Source organism: Pygoscelis adeliae, unplaced genomic scaffold (genome assembly GCF_000699105.1).
Source record: "Pygoscelis adeliae isolate BGI_AS28 unplaced genomic scaffold, ASM69910v1 Scaffold124, whole genome shotgun sequence".
In the NCBI taxonomy this organism is placed as follows: Eukaryota; Metazoa; Chordata; class Aves; order Sphenisciformes; family Spheniscidae; genus Pygoscelis; species Pygoscelis adeliae.
Genome location: NW_008824791.1, coordinates 1,074,662 through 1,093,023, shown reverse-complemented (window position 1 = coordinate 1,093,023; position 18,362 = coordinate 1,074,662). Strand labels below are relative to the sequence as shown.

Genomic DNA, 18,362 nt, shown 5'->3' with positions numbered 1-18,362 from the left:
AACATCACAACAACTTCCACACCGCCTAGCAGGCCTAAGGTGCTAATGACAGGCAAGCAGCCCAAGGCTTTAAAAACATTCAACACAAAATGATTTCTAACCTGCCCACTTGCAACTCTACTTGTTTGCCACCGTCCACATTATCTATTACAAGCATTCCACAAAAAAACATAACCCTCGTTACTATTAACAAGTTGCAAATATGTTCAGACACTTTGTTGAATACTTGAAACAGAATATGTTACACTTAACTCTAAAAAAAAAAAAAAAAATCAACAAAAAAAAAAGTTAGTGCAATCTTGAAACTTGCTACTGACCCTCTTCAGCTGCTGCTGTAATTGTTCCCTCATGGACTCAGGGCAATTATCAAGCTGCGTCTTCTGCTCGGAGTAAAGCTCCTGAAGCCTCTCTAGTTTTTCCCTCTCAGCATCAAGTTTTAATTTTTCCTAAAGCATGAACCAGAAAATAAACACAATTACCTTCAAACCCAAGCAGTTGTTAGTGATTATGACAGTGTGTGGCAAAACCTTAATGAACAGTTGAATCACGTAGGTCAAAGACAGAAACCTTTTGTTAGTTTGGATGCAAAATGATCAAAACAAAACATTAATCGTTTTAGCGTGGTGATTAATTATCTCCCTCATCACTGTGTTTTGCACCCGTGCCTGGATGATGCTATTAAAGCCCATTGCCCAAACACTTGTCTCACCTAGTGAAAAAAAAAAAAAAGAAAGGAAAAAAAAAAGAAAAAAGGAAATGGTAGCCATGTTAGTGAGGTAACTGATGAAGGAGAGAGAAAAGAGTACCTTTTAGAAAGCAAAATGGATGGCAGTGAGGGGAAAATGGATCTTCCCAAGAGAATGAATTACATGCCTATGTGCCTCTGTACAGATAAGTACATTTAGCAAGCAGTGAAAAACCAGAACAAGACAGAGCTTTATAAAGAAGTAACTTGGCCAGGAACTCCTATTGCAGCAGAAACTCCAAGTGATTTAGCAAATTAATTCATTTGCTTCAGGGTACAGGAACTGTAACCTGTTCTCGGGGATCAAAGGGGACTGCTCGACCTCCCTGGTCTCCTCCAACTAGTTCAGCTTTCCTCTCGTTCCACTCGAGCAGCAGTACTTGACACACTGCTTCTCGCCCTCAAAAGCCTTTAACCTTTAAGCCTTTGTAATAAAATACTCCATGATTTACTGCGCAGCACTGCTCTGAAGACTGGCTGTAGATCACTTAAATAATAGTCTACAAGGTAGTTTTATCTATGGACCAAAGTTTGGGAACAAATAAATCAGAGCGCAAAGAATTTTTTCAATGCCTTCTACTTGCATCTGCACTGGCCAACATAGCAGATGCATTTTCTCCAACTGAGCAGTTAATAACTGGAAAAAAACAATATGCCTGTTATGCTAGGCATAATCAATCAAGTGAGTCCCTGAAGCCCAGTGCTCCGCTACCTTCTAGAGTCACACTGGTATAGTTCCCTTTTCCTACTTCTTGTTCTATAGTTATGCATCTCCTCTCAGATGGTCTCTAACTCTCCTTAATACTCAAAAATTAACAGTATCAGCCCCAAAAGTTCAGCTTCTTTTGGATGCTCCAAGAATATCTGAATTCTGTCATGGCATCCACTCATTTGTCCTCTTTCCAGTCCCAACTATTATTTAATTTTAAAATCAAATGCATGGCTCAGCAGGTGCTGTATGATCAGACACTCTGCAGCACCCTGACAGCACAGGCCATAGAGAAGAAACTTCTTTTAGTATACAGTACCTGCCATTTCAAACTGTGGGATGGTCTTTCCCCAAAACCTTCTCTTTACTGTTCCTATCAAGGTTCTCAAACCCTCACACATGGTAGAGGCACAACAACAAACATGTATTAGCTGTCTGCTTTCTTTATGGTTTTATCTCTAAACCTGAGTGGGATTAAGGGGCTGGGATTTCATTTTCCCAGTATTTAAAAGCAACAACAGGAAGCATTCTCGTTCAAGCCCAATTCAACCAAATTCCCAGCTCTGTTATTTTCATTTACATGTGCAGCTTCTCAGCTCATATAATCAGATGAACAAAATGCTGAACACAAAAGATTATTTCTTTTTTTTTTTTTTTAAGCTTGTGAAAATGAGCAACGGAGCCAGCATATTCAATTACCTGGACTTCCTGTACTAGCCTCTGTCTTACAACAGCAGCAGCAGCAGGGCTCAGAAATACTGAGGATGTAGCATATGCAAGCTGCACAATGAGGGAGAATCATAGAATCCTTTAGGTGGGAAAAGACCCTTAAGATCATCAAGTCCAACCGTAAACCTAGCTCTGCCAAGTCCACCATTAAACCATGGCCCTAAGCGCCGCATCGACACGTCTTTTAAAGACCTCCAGGGGTGGCGACTCCACCACTTCCCCGGGCAGCCTGTTCCAGCGCTTGGCAACCCTGTCGGTGAAGACATTTTCCCTGAGAGCCGATCTAAAGCTCCCCTGGCACAACTGGAGGCCGTTTCCTCTCGGGGAGTTGCAGAGAGCGATAAGGTCTCCCCTCAGGCTCCTCTTCTCCAGACGCAACGACCCCAGCTGTTCCCTCAGCTGCCTCCTCAGCAGACGTGTGCTCTAGACCCTTCGCCGGCTTCCTTGCCCTCCTTTGGCCGCGCTCCAGCACCTCAACATCTTTCTTGTAGTGAGAGGCAGGCAACTCTTGAGAGGTTACCTCCAGCCCTCTGTCCCCAAGGAACCCCGTTTGCTGAGTCATCCTCACTTCCAACATGAAAAGAAATCTATGAATAAACTGGTAGTTCCCCTCCTCACAAACCTTGCTGTCCATTTAACATTCAACCTACAGTATGCCAGATTGTTTCTCGCTTTCCTTTTCTGCCCACCTAGCAATCTAACGCAGCAAGGACTTCTCTGACATTAGTGACAGTATCGTGCCTCTGAAGCTATTAATAACTGTCTAAATGTCAACGCGCTGCAACAAGCACCCTCATTCATTAACAAGCAAGTCGAATCTCGAGTGTGAGGAGACATCATCAGCAAGTATAAAACTCCCTGAGAATCCTGCCAGAGATACTGTTACTTCCCTCAAGAAATTAGAAATGTATTCCTTTGAGATTGAAAGTGATACTCATCTGGCCTATTTATAGCATAGGAAGTGCTAACATCCCACCAAACTGGCTCCCTTCAAAATGAGCAGCCTTAACAGGAAATATCACTTTCAGCAATGAGAGGCATTATATGTTTTGCAGCTGTGGAGTTAAGTTCACTGACTCTCTGACTGTGCATTGGTAAAGTCGATTTAATTCACAAAAGTAATTTGATAAATAAATGAATAATCAGAATTTTTTCATACAGTCTCTTCTGTAAATGGATCAAGGCAAGTTCTTTTAGAAGGGAAAAGATTAACAACTTTGCAAGCCAAGTGCCAGATGCAGCTGAGGCAGGCCTGCGGCTGACTCCGCGAGCTGTTCGCTCAAGAGCGGCCAGCGGCAGAGCTGTGAACAGAACCCATGTGCTCCAGCTGCTCATCCTCATCTTAACCACATGAGCTTCTACTTGTTAAACGTTTCTCTGCAGACAACTGCTTCCCAGCCCCAGCGTTGATTCTGGAGTCACATTAACTGTAGTCTAGCTGAATTCTCAGCATCCTTTTTCTAGAGAAAAGAAGTACAGCTCAGTAAAGCATAACATCTGGTCTTAGCCTACTGCCCAACTTGCCCTATGGTCTGCCTCTAGATACATGTTAAATGAACTTGGGGTCAGCCAGGATACAGAGCAGGGCTGACTTCGTTTTTGATGATGCTGGGGCACAGCTTGGATCAGTTTTGGAGGATATCTGCATATCGTGAAGGATGGCAGTAGAAAGAACTGACGTGTGACACTGTCCCCCAAGAACACAGACACAGGATGTCAGCAGAGCACCCATGGTATGAACACAGACCATAAGTGATCGCAAAAGGACCGCATGTGGGTCGCAAAAGGAAATCAACCTTTAGATCTGGTGGAATTGCTTTTAGGGCAAAGAGAGAGGAAAAAAAAGAATATATATCCAACACATCTCACAGATGATGAGGACACAGAGGAGATAAAGGACAGTATTAAAGACAGTCATAGCCCCTAGAAGAATGGGAACAACAGAAAGAGAGGGACCAATCGCTTCAGTGTTGTCTCCTGTGGTTAAGTATGCCTTATGCCTGATCAATACTGCTACTTAAAACCCTGGCAGGTCCCCACACCCCTTCTGCAGAGAAGTCATCCTACATTTCAATTTGTCATTCATCACATTCTGCTACCGCAGGCAGGCTAAAACTGTAAAGCGGCATGTGTCTGCATGTGTATGTGCCTTCTGAACCAGCCTTCCTGCATAAACTGGTAGACTCTGCAGAAATGAGTCAGAGTAAATGTGGATGAAACACAGAAAGCTTCTCAAAAATCCAGATAAAAATTGGGAAAAAAACAAAGCAAGAACCCCATTGTTTTTAGCAGGTCACTGTGAGATGGATTGTATGGCTAGGTGAATTGGGCTCACCCTACAACCTTCCAACCCCACCCTGCACCCTCCAAAAAAAACCCCAAACAACAAAAAAACCAAGGTATGTGTTATTTTCAGAAAGAAAGAGAAACTGCAAGGAAACCTACAAGCCATAAACGAAGAAAAAAAAAAACCACAACTTAATGCCTTCCCATCCAACAGGCTCTTATACTTTAAATGTTCCAGTCTGAAGTAGTCCAGGATCTTCCTCATTCCAACTTGCCTGCAACTCATCATGTTTTAAGGTAGCAACATCTCATTACCCACACCAAGCTTCACGCATGCGCGCTCTGTTTCTCAGTATGGAATCGGCTAGTCTCACAACTCTCACAGGTTTCTGAGAGTTAAGAAGAAGCACATGCAGTTCTTTGTTCTGAAAAGCTTCACCATCTCATTTTCATGCTTTCACCTCTACCCAAACTTTATTCTTTTACACTCCAAAAGAACATCCCTCCCCTTCTCCAAAGTAATCTACTGTAAAAGCTAGAAGTGGAGGAGAAAGAACAGACTACAGAAGTTATTCCTTTCTCCTTGGAAGTGGTGTGATGCTACAGAGTTTGTCCATTCAGTAAAACATTTAAAGTCAAGAAAACTTGACTTTAACAACTCACTGATGAAATTGGCCTAACCCTTGCCACGAATTTGTAAGAAAATAGTCTAGTCCGTAACAGAAAGCAGGCTAGGAAATGTTATCTGCTCTTCAGTGGTTACTCGCTGACAGGGGCAAATGGTATGCATGGGGAAAGTGTTAAACCTGAGGTCTACCAACTCTTCCAGCACTCTTGCAAATTGAAAGCATTTCCAATGCTATGGCTGATACAAATCAGACCGCATACAACTCTGATTAAAAAAATACTGTTGAAATGAAACAGATCCTCCTGTGCACAAACTGTACATGCTCCTCTTCCATATTTTTCAGAGTACTCTCTCCTGCATTCCTTGATCTCTTTCAGGACAGAAGCATAAAACTTGTCAGAATTTAGTTATTTGTCACTAAATCCCTATGGGTTTCATGAAAGAAGCCATTAAGAGGGAAAAAAAAAAGTATGCCAGGCGTATGAAAAGGAAAGTAATATGATAGAAGAAGGTATTTCACAATAGTTCTTTTTACTGCACAAGTGGTAACTATTTTATTATATAACAACAGACTGTATACAGTGATGGCATCTGTATGAGAGATCTCAATGTTTTTGTTTCACATGCATGTATAAAGCTAATGTTAAAAAGCATTTTAAATCAGACTAAGCAATCCCTCTGCTGTAAGTAAAAAATCACAATAGTTGCACACATTAACTTGCTCCTAAGACAATTCAAGTTTTTTGGAATTTCTAAGCTCATTCTCCGACCGTTGCAATGTGTTGTCCTAGTGAACAGATGGGGAGGCAAAAGAAACCCCCTGATTCTAGAGCACTGTTCCTTCATGGATGTAGAAGAGGAGGAAATAATCATCCAAACCAGAAGAAAAAAATTTCAAGTGAGAAAATTAAAATCCTGTATAGTTTTCAACGTCTAGATGACAATAAGAGGATTTCCCTTAGTGGTACCACCCATTCTTTTATTTCCCTCATGACTGTTTTAAAAGAAAGCTTGTGAATAGAGATTTGTCTCCTTGAGTCTTCACAATCATCTTTTTCCTCATTAGTGTTCTCTCTACAGGATATCCTTATGCGGATATATCCAGTGGATGCAAGCATTCCTCAAAATACTTACTTTTGTGTATCGTGTCTTAAGGAGGTTAATAATGTTGTAGACACAATAACTCATCCATTTAAAACATCTTGCTGAACTGGAATCTGACCAGGAAAGATTTAAAAGGCTATGCTATGAGGCATAAATTTGTGAGATTCATCAGGATAAAACGCAGTAGGAATTTTGAATCCAGAAGAGAAAGGATTGAGGAGAGACCACGAGTATATTTAACTTTGATCGCTGGTGGCTCATCAGACAGCTGCTCTTTCCTTGACTCAATTCTTGCAAGTCTCTGCAGTACTAATTCAGCAAAGAGGCTGAGCTTCAAATGTTTTGGCATGTCTGGGATATTCTGTTAATGACTGAAAAATATTTCCACAAAAGCATGCGGACAAAATTAAATGTATTCCAAAAAAAGATGAGTTATCCGCTGCCAGCTGCTCCTGATTTCTGCTCTTGAAGAGGGACAGGAAACCTGGGCTGATAAAAAGGAGTCCCAAAGTACAGATTTCCACCATGACATAAGGCAAAGGTCCTCCACAAGAAAAGGAATAACTTGCCTCTCTTAAAACACAGTCTAAACTTTTGCATAAATAATTGTTTTGAAACTCTCTGCCAAAACTCCCATTTAGCTATGATTACCTCCCACAGCACTTCTGCTGAATTCATTACTCATTTTCAGTTATTCCTGTTTATTCATGCTTGCTGATCTACTCTTTCTTTCCCCAGCTATGTTGTTACTTTCAACCTCGTGCTTTAACTTGGAGACATCAGGCATGGTGAATCATTAAGCATCCTTCTCCACATATGCTGGACTGCACGTTTTAAAACTACACAGGCTAAGGAAGCACTGTACGAAAAGAAAGTACTTTGCAAATCTGGATAACATCCAGTTGAGCAAATACAGTTTTCTCCAGCTTCCTTATAGACAAAGGTCAATCCTCAACTAAGTCTTGTGAGCAAAGGGTCATCGGGAGGACGCTGTAATTGTAAATAGCACCGTGGACCTGAGGTGCTATTCCACTTGAAACAACAGCATCATTATTGTACACCTACAGTACAGCAACATGAGTGACTGCCACGGTAATTACAAGGAGCCGGGCCCGGACGGCAGGGAAAAGGGAGATTGGCTCACCTGCTTGCTTGTTTCTGTGTACTGCCCAGCTCGGCTCTCTCCAGAGCAGGCTGCGCTCAAAGTAATTCATCAGTATCTGTAGCAAAGCTCTTTCCTGGAGAGCTTCAAGCTCTATCTGTCAAATTGTGTTACCTAGTGACTTATCAGGGCTGTCCCTGCATAACTGGAAATTGCAATTAATAGCTTAAATGCTGCTGTTCAAATATGTAGTTGGTCATCTTTTTCTGTGGATAAAACCAAATATGTAGCACATGGTTGTTAAAAAAAAAAAAAAGAGAGAGATGATTGTAAGCCGTGCTCAAGAAGCATGGCCATGGAGGCAAAGCTGGACCTTCCTCCATACACTAGCACGATTTCCAGCATAGCTGAAAGCACAGGCCATGCCAAACAGCTCTGGAAGTAGCTACCCCAGCCAGAACAATTGAGTCCTGTCAGCACTTGTACCTGGCAGAGATGCACCACAGCCAGAACTATGCCGAGTCCTGCAACGGTGCTGAAAGGCTCTGTCATCTTCTTTTCAAAACGGCAACTGCTTATAGCTCTTATTTCATCTCTTATATCAACACTAATTGCTTCATTTCTTACAATGTGTGTGGTGGCATACTCACAAAAGCAAAGGAAACGCTTTCGACTCACCACAGCATGTGCGCTACGTTATCTTCCCCACCAATTCATTTGTTCTTCCTCACCATCAGTCCTGCCACATGTTCAGGTAGGTCTGAGCACAGGACTTGACCGAGATCAGAATGCAGCATACCATATAACATACAAACCTGCTTGCAGAATCCGTTCCTGATTTACAAGCAAGGTGCTGGGACACCGAGACATTGTACCACAACAAAGAGCACACCGGCACAGCCTGAAACAACTCACAACTCTCCTGCCTTCTGCCTTCAAGTACGTTTTCCAATCGATTCTCTTGCCTCGCAAGGGCTAGAAACTGTGGCTTTAAAACTGTGCAAAAGTTGGCAAAACTTTGTGTCCTCATCTAAATGAATTGTACACAGCGCATTAAAAAAAAAAACAAAAAACAAAGAATCGGGTAGAAAGTAGTACAAGAGCTTCCACCTACAGTCTATTTCAAGTACATAACATGGCCCAATAAGTAGGTTGTAGTTTATGATCTCTCTTTTTAAGAATTTCACAAGCTTTTCAAACAGGTGCATGGGTAAGGATGAAACACAACCAGGCAGGGGTTTCCTGTCAAACAGGTGCTGAGATCAGTGGCAAATTCCAGGAGATGCTCAAGTCACTCCAGAGACAAATGCCATCATGTACGACACTAACGCCCCACCATCGTTTCGTTGAGTGAAATTAACTCTCCCTCTCACCTCAAGATGACACCATGTGGTGTATTCAGATATCACTCCCTTACCCTGACAGAAATGTAACCACTGTCCGAGTGATGGGACCCGACAGGGTCTTCCTGGCTTCTTGCCAGGAAGGACCACCAAAACCAAGACCACGGGTATTATTAGGGGTGAAATATTCAGGCAACTAGAAGAAACTGTGACTACTGTGTGGATACTGGGACACTTATTCTTGCAAGAAACAACACAAAAAGTACCATCAACAGGGTGGCAACTACTGGCCAAAACCTGAGCCTTAATTCTGTTGAGGAGGTCATAAATTTCAAATTATTTCAGCAAAAAGCATGACCTATCGCCTCCACCCGAGTACTCCTTTTCTGAGGGGGTTGATCCTGTACTACTACAGAGCCAAGACGTTGCCTATCTTGCATCAGATCTGTAGGGCTGCAACCTTAAACATACAGACACACAAATCAAGCTTTAAAAAATGCTGTTGTTTCAAGTCAGCCAGAACTTTTATTTGTTGACATGATCAGTGCCATCTGTTTTGCTGGCTGACGCTATTTTCTCCAGAACACTTCAGCTGTCACTTTATATTTTGCCTGTTTGCAGAAGCTTGTCTCCCATTTCTTTTTTAAACTTTCACTTTTATGCAATGCTTTCAGACATCTTCCAGAACAAAACCTGTGGGCTCTCTTAGAGTTTATTTCTGCAAAGACAATTTCAGTATTAACTGAGCCATGGCTTTAAATCTAGAGCATGCATTCACAGGTTGGTTTTTTGTTTGTTTAAGAAAAATAAAAAATAAAAATAAGGAACACAAAAGAAAAGACAACTAAAATATTGTAACTGATCTGGCTAGTGGCGTGCTTCATACTGAAAAAAATGTTTTGAGTGAACTTGCTTTTAAGTAACAAAAGTGCTTTTTCTAGGCTGCTTTCCATGTTTCAGTTCAACTGAAAATTTAAACTAGACCTGGCAGTTTAATTTTCTGAGTGCTACACACTAATGTTCCATCATACGATTGCAAGGAAATTTAAACAACCTACCGGTTTTAGAATAATTTCCATTAGTTTACTTGAACTTTGAGGCCACTAGAGAACAAACATAAAAGGCAAAAGATCTCCTGAATTTCTGGATATGTTATTTGTTACCACTTACCAACCAAAACTTCTAGCAGCGTCCTTTTGGAGGGTGTCTGCTTGCACCACCCTATCTGCCGTTACCAACTTTAAACTCATCTTTATGCTAAAAAGCAAGTATGAAACACGTTCCACGGACAACTTAAAACATGACCACAGGCAACACCGAAAGCCGAAGGGTCACTGAGGGGTACACAAGAACAAGGAAAAGTGCAGGCAGGAAAGTCCACGAAAGTTCAAGCTTAAACTGGATGTGTGCTGTCACTCCACAGGGCAGAGAGGTGGGAGCACCGCCCTCCTTCTCGGACACAGGCTTGATGAGTACAGCCGCAAAACAGCGTTAAGGCTCATGACAGGGTAGGCAGAAATTGAAGACAAAAAGCTCAGAACAAAACAATGCAAGCTGTAAGGCGTGAATTAAATGGGAACTGTGAAAGAGCTAAAAATGTGCAGCTTGTCTAAGCAAAAGCAAATAATGCAGAAGACTTCCAGATATTTCTGGAAAGCTTAAAAAAAGAGGGGGAGAGACTAGCTAGAGTATTTCCACAAGTGACAGGTTTAAGTTATGAGGTAGAGGATGAAATTTAAAAAGGAAACATTACTGGCTGAAAGCCCTGGAAAAACTTCCTGACCTTGAGATATTATTGTCTGTGGCACATCCCCCGTGGAGAAGGGAACTGCCCGCCTGGAGGGGCCAGCAGAGAGCCTGCTGGAGGGAACCAGCGCTCCCCAGTTTGAGGGGGACAGCTTCATCCCGCAGGTCCTTTCCATTTCTGTACTTAAAATCTTATTGTAGTGCTATCCTATTTTGCAAATATATGCTTATATATATTTGCTGCATATTAGAGAGAAATTAAGTATCTGACTATATAGGAGAACTAATTAATTCCTCGGACTTAATCACAGAGAGAATGTTCTACAGTACTAAAATTGTCAGTCAGTAAGCAAAACAAAATAAACCAACATAATTGCTTTAAAATTATGTACTTGACAGATGTCTTATACATCACTCTATATAACAATAGATAAAGCCATCTTCTGAAACCATAGCCTTCTTTCATTCTGTTCCTTTGCTGAGAAAGGATTTTTTTTTTTTTTTTTTAATTCAAAATATATAACCTACAATGGAAGGCAGTGGAACAGTTCAATTAATACGGTTCTTTTAAACAACAGATAACCCAAGTCCAAGTCCTATATGGATTTTCTATTAATCAAAAAATATCTTCACAGTAGGTTGGGTCTTTTTACTTAAGCATACTATATTTTGCTTGTCAAGCATACCTCGGGAAACAAGATTGTTACAGGGAGATGATGGCGAGACAACTATTTTTTTCTTCCATGCTTATCAAGTAAATTTACTTATAGACAGTACTTCAATAACCAACCTCCATCAATATGTTAATCATATAAATGTATTTTGAGGACCAAGGGGAACAGAGCACACAGCTAGCTAAGATAACTCAATTACCTTTGTCTTTTCACCAATAACATTTCTCTCCAGCTCAGCTATTTTTCTGTTTAGATGATCCAATATTTCCTTCTCTTTCAGCAGCTCTGTTGTTTCAGATTTCTGTTCCCCGTCCAAAAGGGCACATTCCATATCCAACTAGGAACACAAAACATTTTTCAGAAGCAGTCCAGATTAAGAAGAAATCTTGATACACGCTATTTTCTGGGGGAAGGGGAGTGAATTGGTGGAGTGTTTAAAAAAAGAAAAAAATTTAAAAGGGGGGGGGGGGGGGAAGTAAGTTTTACTGCCACAGAAGTAAATTAAAGAGAGATCACAAATCTGAGAAAAAGTAAAACTGCAACATAAAATACTGCAAAATAAAGTCCAAACCAACTTTAGTTTGAAGATTCTTTTTTCCAAAACTTTTTGTTTTCTATCTCTTCCATGTGCTTCCACCTGTTACGATGCCGTACCAACTCTCTGTGCCCAGGCTCTGTAGGAAACCCTTCTGGAACAGCTGTTTCTTTCCTGTTGCTGATAATTGGAGCAAGCACAACCCAAATGCCTGGCCAGCTTAGTCTGCAACTGTGGGATTCCAGAAGTCAAGAGGGTGCCAACATACCCTTGCCACCGTAAAGCCACGGAGGTTTGAAAGGAAGTCGTCTCACTTCCTTTCTCTTTAAACCGTCACAGGAGATACCACCATAAAACTCCCAAGTGACACAAGGTATTTAGATCAATTGAGTGACCATTAAACAAGCAAGATTGTTCTAATTCCACTTAGGAGTATAATGGTTACAGCTGGGAAAGGCTAATCTGGGCATCACATCCATCTCCCAGCTGGGGAAAAATAACCTTCACAGTAGGAGACTGCCAGGTCCGTGATTCTGTGCCTAATCCTGGTGAAAAAGCACAGAATACGAAGGCGACGTACATCCATGAGTTCCCTATGTACTTGCTGAACCCATCAGACTTATGCTAGGTAGACATACCTAACAAGCAAGACATTTAAAACCAAAACATATTTCATACCTCTCTCGAGGACTCATCCATCTGGTCATTTAAATCTTTGATCTTCTGCTCAAGTTCTTCCAAGTTATTTAGTATTACTATGCGCTCCTCCTCCAGTCGACCAAGCTCCTGCCCTCTTTGCTCTTCACTTGTGCATTCTGGTATCTGCAGTTGCACGTTACAAGAGGTTCATTAGAAAAAGAGTTAAACACTGTCTTTCCTCCCCCCTTTCATATTGCGTTCATTTTAGACAAGTACAGTACTGCTGGTTTTGAGCCCGTTACATATTTCATATCTACTATATTGCTATTTCTATATTTAGAAGGTGTACAAGAGAAACAAACATGATACTTCACTTCCAGGCATTGGAAGTAAACACTATACTTAACAGTAAATACTATTCATTCTACAGGAATTATTAAGAGAGGTTACATGCTGCGCTATTTAGGTTGTAAAAACCCAATTTTTCCCTTATAAAAACAACACAGACAGGTGAAGATGCTTTTTACGTAAATTTCAGCTGTTCGTATAATAAAAGCCAGGAGGTAGGACAAGATATTTTTGTAACCAGCCATTAAGATGGGCAGCTTCTGTAAAATAAGGACAAAAGTTGGTTCTGTCTCCCCAGTTGAGGAAGTAGTACCCTTAACGTTGCTCTTTTCATTGCCATTTACTTACTAGATAGCTGTGCCAAGAATTAAACATTATTAAGAAATACCTGTGATCTTATACCAGCAAAGGCTAGATCAAAGAGTATTGAGTTTCAAATGTATTCTTCGTGTTCATCTGGCCCCAGGGGCTTGCGATCCAATTACTCTGGTAAGGCTGCTCGCTCATTGTCCCCAAGCAGAATTAGAAGCGGGTTGCGTGCAGGGCTCCGGCGTTAACCACTGGACCACACAGCCTTGCTCAAAAGAGGCTCAGCTACGGAATGGCTATTCTGAGAGCAGGCATTTTATCCTGAACAAATCTGATCTCAATATTTTAAAACACAGTGAGCTGTGTTTCATTAACACAGTTGCTTGTTACTGCTTTTCTCAGGGCTCAGCAGAACACCCTTTACAATGAATGGATGAATGATATTCCTTGATTAGCATTAGTAATCCTAGCAGGAAAACCTCTTTTTGTCCGGTATCTTGTTCAGATAATGCTGACATAACATCTTCGATTTCAACTTCCTAATAAGGATTTAAAATAGGATCTCTGACTTGCACAAAGAAAGCAACAAATGGGAAAGAAACGCAAGACCACAGTAACTTTAAGTAAAATGTCTTACTACTTTTTCAACACAGAAAGACCAAGTAAAGCCATAATAGCACGTTTCTGTTCAACATAATTTCACACCGAAAGACTCAGCAGACAGATTTCCAGAGAGATACCCCTTTATAAGATAAAATGTTTTTCTATCGCACCTCTCTCCTCTTCTACACACACACACACTTCTATTGACTATAAGGATGTAAGTTAAGCAGAGGTTAAATACAATTCATGTTAGCCATATAACCGTGCTGAAGCTCATACAGGGTGTAAATAACAGTAAAAAGGAGAGACAAAGTATTTTGAAGGTGTGAATTTGTTAAACAGAAACCTGCTTTTTTGCCTTTGCTTGGTCTTATTATGCTCCTGATTCTAACTCTTGAATATAGTTATTTATTTAACACACTGCCTGTCACCAGGATTTGCTGCACTGCTGGTCTGGCACACCAGAGCCGAGGCGCTGACCCAAGACGACGAAAGGCCCCTGCCCCAGCCCGGAGGAGGCTGCTGCTGCCCTAGCTGAAGGAAATTGTTAGGAATGCTGTTAGCTTGTTTTTTAAAGGACAATTTCCCTTCAGTGATGGAACAGCAGTGTGAAGCACACAGGAAAGGAGCTGCAGCTTATTGAACACAGAAGTTGGGTTAGAGAGGCAGGAGGCTGGCTGCTGCCGGCGCAGCCCGTGAGAGGAGGCAACAGCTGATTTGACAAGTGGCTCAGGTCCAACCCCGGGAAAAGAGACAGGACAGTAAATTCGGCTCAGGCAGCTCCTCTTCACCTCCCGTGTGACTGTTCTGGTTTGCCCACTAGAAAACATCCTCCTCTCACACAAGACAGGAGCCTCAGGCTAGGAGAAGATGGCAGAGCTTCCCTGCCGTCCTACGTCCCAGCATGGTGCTAAGCAGGGTTCCTGAAACCTTCCTTATTTAAGTAGCTATAATTGTTCAAACAAATCCTTCTCCCTCAGAAAATCTTAAGGCTCTTCCTGAATTGTACATCCCTCTGAGAAAAAAAACCCCACAACTTTGAGTACCAATAGCTTCCACAGAAAATGAAATAATCATTTGCTGGCTGCTAAGTTGTATGAGCTCCGAGATTAATTCTCACACCTAAGCCATCCTAACTGTGGCCCCTGTCAGGACAGCCAGCTCCTAGAGGAGGATTTTGAGCAGTCGAACCTGGATTGTACTCTTTCAGCGTTACCTTTGGTGTGATGCTTAGGTAGGACGATTCGGTGGCATCCTTCAGGAAGCCGGGAGCAGCGAAAGGTGGAGGCTTCGCGCTTTCGTTGAAGTGCTCGTCGGCTCTCAACCCTTTAGAGGAGAGGAAAGCAGCAGTGCTGCGACTGTGGTTGCTCAGCTCCGAGAAGTCCGAATCGCTTGCAGATGATTTCAAGTGGCTCCTGAACCTCGTTTCCAGATTGATCTGTGAGTCCTCGAACACCGAATCCTCATCGGAGAGCTGAAGTTTTTCGAGTTCTTTGTTAATTTTTTGAACATCAGCAACTGTTGTAGCTGCAGCGGGGGCGCTGTCAGATTTGGAGTATTCTGCACACAGATTGAGGATTGTCTCCAGCCGCTGTCGTTCCTAGTTTAAAGGTAGATAATAGCACTAAGCTTCACGTGTGAGCTAAAGTAAAGATGAAATTAAAAAAGTTTGCTGGCTTTTTTTTTCTTTGCTTTTTTTTTTTTTAAGAGTGAAGGGTTAAAGTCCTCCAGTTCCATGTATGTCTCTAGCACTTAGAGATAATAAACAGAGATACACAAATAAATTACAGTGCAAGATGAAGAATCAAAGTTAACATGGAAGAACAACTTAAAAAAATTAAAAGTACATTTCACAGAAATGAATAGCTACTTAAATGATGTCCTGACACTTATCTTTCCAATGTAGAAAGTTTTAATATTAATATTGTTTATTCAGGTTGTTGTAACCATACCCCATTTGTGTTTACACATGTCCAGTGAGCTGACTGTATAAATCACTAATTGTTCCACTTTACACTTATGCTGTACTCCTACCAAGCTGCAAAACATTGCACAGATTTTCCATGAACTCATTCATTCCTGACTTTTTTTTATTTTCTGTTTTGTTAACTTTGATTCCCTTCTTTGGGAGAGAATTAGTCCACATTTTGAAACACGCAGTTTTAGGAGCATTAACAGAAAGAAAAGCGAGGCATCACGTCTAAAATACAACAGATGTCAAATGCACAGAGGTGGGGGAAAGCTTTATTTACCAGCTAACTCAAATACCATATGGATTTATAACAACATTTCAAACTTGAGAAGCTGAATAGCTGTGCCAGTTTGACCTCACGTGCTTCAAGTTGCTATAAACATCTAATTCCCGAAAGATTTCAAAATCTCTATGATACTTTACAAAAAGTATCAGAAAGCTGTATTTGTTTTATTTTAATATATTAAAGAGGTGATGCTTTTACGTAATTTCATGTTTCTTTTGCTAAAGAAGAAAAATAATGTAAATAAAAAAATGCTTACCATAAGCCTATTGAAAATTCTGGGGAAGAGAGATCACTGTGAGAGTTCCATGCTTGGCATTAATACCTGCACTAATGATCCCACTTCTGATTTCTAGGAAATCCTTCTTATTTTTAGTCATATTTAAAAAGAAAGCCAAAAAAACCCAAAATCCTCAGCCTCCCTCCCCAGGAACCACTGCAGACGTATTCGCTTTCCAAGCTCTACCCGGCATGACGCTTGCAAACAGGATTTGCAAAGCAGCTATTTCTGACAGTCCTAACACTCTCTATGCCCAACAGCAAGTGATAGCAAGAATCAAGCAAAACAGGTCGGGCCATGCATTGCCTGCTCCTTCCCTGCAGCAAGCCATTGGAGTTTTATGAAAATTTAACACTGGTTTACAAGCACCCAGCTTTTTATACAGCTACCAAGAGATTACCCATGTGGATGCACTGCATGTTCACATCACCCCGCATCACCCGCAGTTAAGAGCTGCCTTTCTGAGCTGGAGAGAACCCATCTGAACCCATCCGTTTCCAAGCACTACCCAACCGAGAGAGCACCGCGAGACAGAAATTTTGCCTTCAGGTAGCTTATTCCCAGGTTCCCACCGCAGCTTTCCTCTGAAGCCTCCTGTAACAGCACCGGCAGAGACGAGCCGCTGAAATAACGGAGCCCTGGGCAGCTGCGGGGCAGCAATTGCTAGCTTGTATTTTCCATGAAATGGGTCCAGCAGATTCTGCAGACATCCTTCAACCCCAAATGATCGACATAATTATAACTCCCCAAAGCCTTGTTCCCTCCAGGCAACCACTGCCAGACCCTAAGCCTCTTCCCTTACCCTTCCAACGCTGCTGTCCTCCCTCTTACTAAGCCTTTTGGCCACGCAACCCAATTCCTAAAGCGCTGTGCAAGTGCTGGCTGGGATCGCCGGTAATTATGCAGCTCTCCCTGTTGTGACAGCACCGGGCCTGGCCCTTTCATACAGTCGTCGTAATGGTTATAGATGGGAAACACGGCATCAGGACATGAAGTCCCGTCCTTCCCTGCAACAACAGGGTGTATCAGGTTACCCCACGCCAAGCCTCCATCCCTTCAATAATAATAGGAAACGGCAAATTTCAAAGCGCAGCCGCTGCTCATCCTAGCCTAAGCGGTCAGGTAAGGAGCTTTCACTGCAAACCCATCCTTTGCTGAGCAGGCAGAAGAAAAAAAAAAAAAAAAAAGGCATTTTTCCCCCCGAGTCTCAGATGCTCAGGAAAGCTTAAAAATTGCAGGAAAACTTCTGCCAGTCTTCAAAAAATTCCTGATGAACTTTCAGACACATTACAGAAATACCAATATCACTCACTTCTATTTTGACATGTGCCAAGAGGCTTACAGACAGGAAGCTCTGTGGTTATTTTATACGCTCTATTCTCATCATTTCATCTCAGCCAACTCATTCCAGCTCCAGCACACCTGCATTTAACTGTTTCCAACATAAATTTCTGAGTCAAGCAGCAAGCTAGGAAAGCACCCCTGCAATGCAAAGTGCAAAAGCAGTAGCACATGGAAAATCCAGTCAATAATTTTGCAAGAAATACCACACAAATTATTTGTGACACTGAACACAGCTGAGGGAAAAAAGGTATGTCGAAAGAAGGAAACTGGTTTAAAATTGCCTCTGGTGGGAGGCAGGGGCTGTTGAATTGAATCAAGCCTTGTAAGCCTTTCAGTGTATTTCCCCATAAAATGTCCTTTCTAACAGACTAAAACTTCTCCGTGTATTTTCAGTGGATCTCTTACCTGCTACGAAAAGGGGTACACAGGTCTTGTGCACTTTCTGCCTGAGCAGTTTCACCACTCCTGGCTTTGACAAAGCTACACATCACCTATGGGCTGCTGGAAATTTAGGTGCTGAAGGAGAAGGGTGGGATAAGGGGATAATAACCCTCCTCTGTTATTGATTAACAATGACATTAAGAGACATCCCTGGCACCCTGTAAAGAAAAATATTCCAAAATAGCAGAGATAAATACCTCCCGCTTTTTTAACAGCAACCATGTCAGTGATTCCTGGATTTGTTTGTCTGCTGCATGTCACGTATATGAATTTTACAAATGCGTAGAGGTGATGCTGTATCTAGATATCAAGGTGTCGTGGTTTAACCTCAGTTGGCAACTAAGCACCACGTAGCCGCTCGCTCACTCCCCCCCAGTGGGATGGGGGAGAGAATCGGAAGGGGAAAAGTGAGAAAACTCATGGGTTGAGATAAAGACAGTTTAATAGGTAAAGCAAAAGCCACGCAGGCAAGCAAAGCAAAAGAAGGAATTCATTCACTCCTTCCCATGGGCAGGCAGGGGTTCAGCCATCTCCAGGAAAGC

At 41.9% G+C, this 18,362-nt stretch overlaps 1 protein-coding gene across 1 annotated transcript in view; it reads right to left on the bottom strand.

Annotated features, from left to right (window-relative positions):
• Positions 1-18,362, bottom strand: part of PHLDB2 (pleckstrin homology-like domain, family B, member 2) — a 63,061-nt gene that overhangs the window by 33,589 nt on the left and 11,110 nt on the right. Inside the window, exons 3-7 of the mRNA XM_009323929.1 lie at positions 16,867-17,042; positions 14,717-15,100; positions 12,280-12,423; positions 11,266-11,403; positions 318-446 (exon numbers count right to left, since the gene is read on the bottom strand). Of these exons, the coding sequence (XP_009322204.1) occupies positions 318-446; positions 11,266-11,403; positions 12,280-12,423; positions 14,717-15,100; positions 16,867-17,042 (971 nt within the window). The remainder of the gene's footprint in view (positions 1-317; positions 447-11,265; positions 11,404-12,279; positions 12,424-14,716; positions 15,101-16,866; positions 17,043-18,362) is intronic.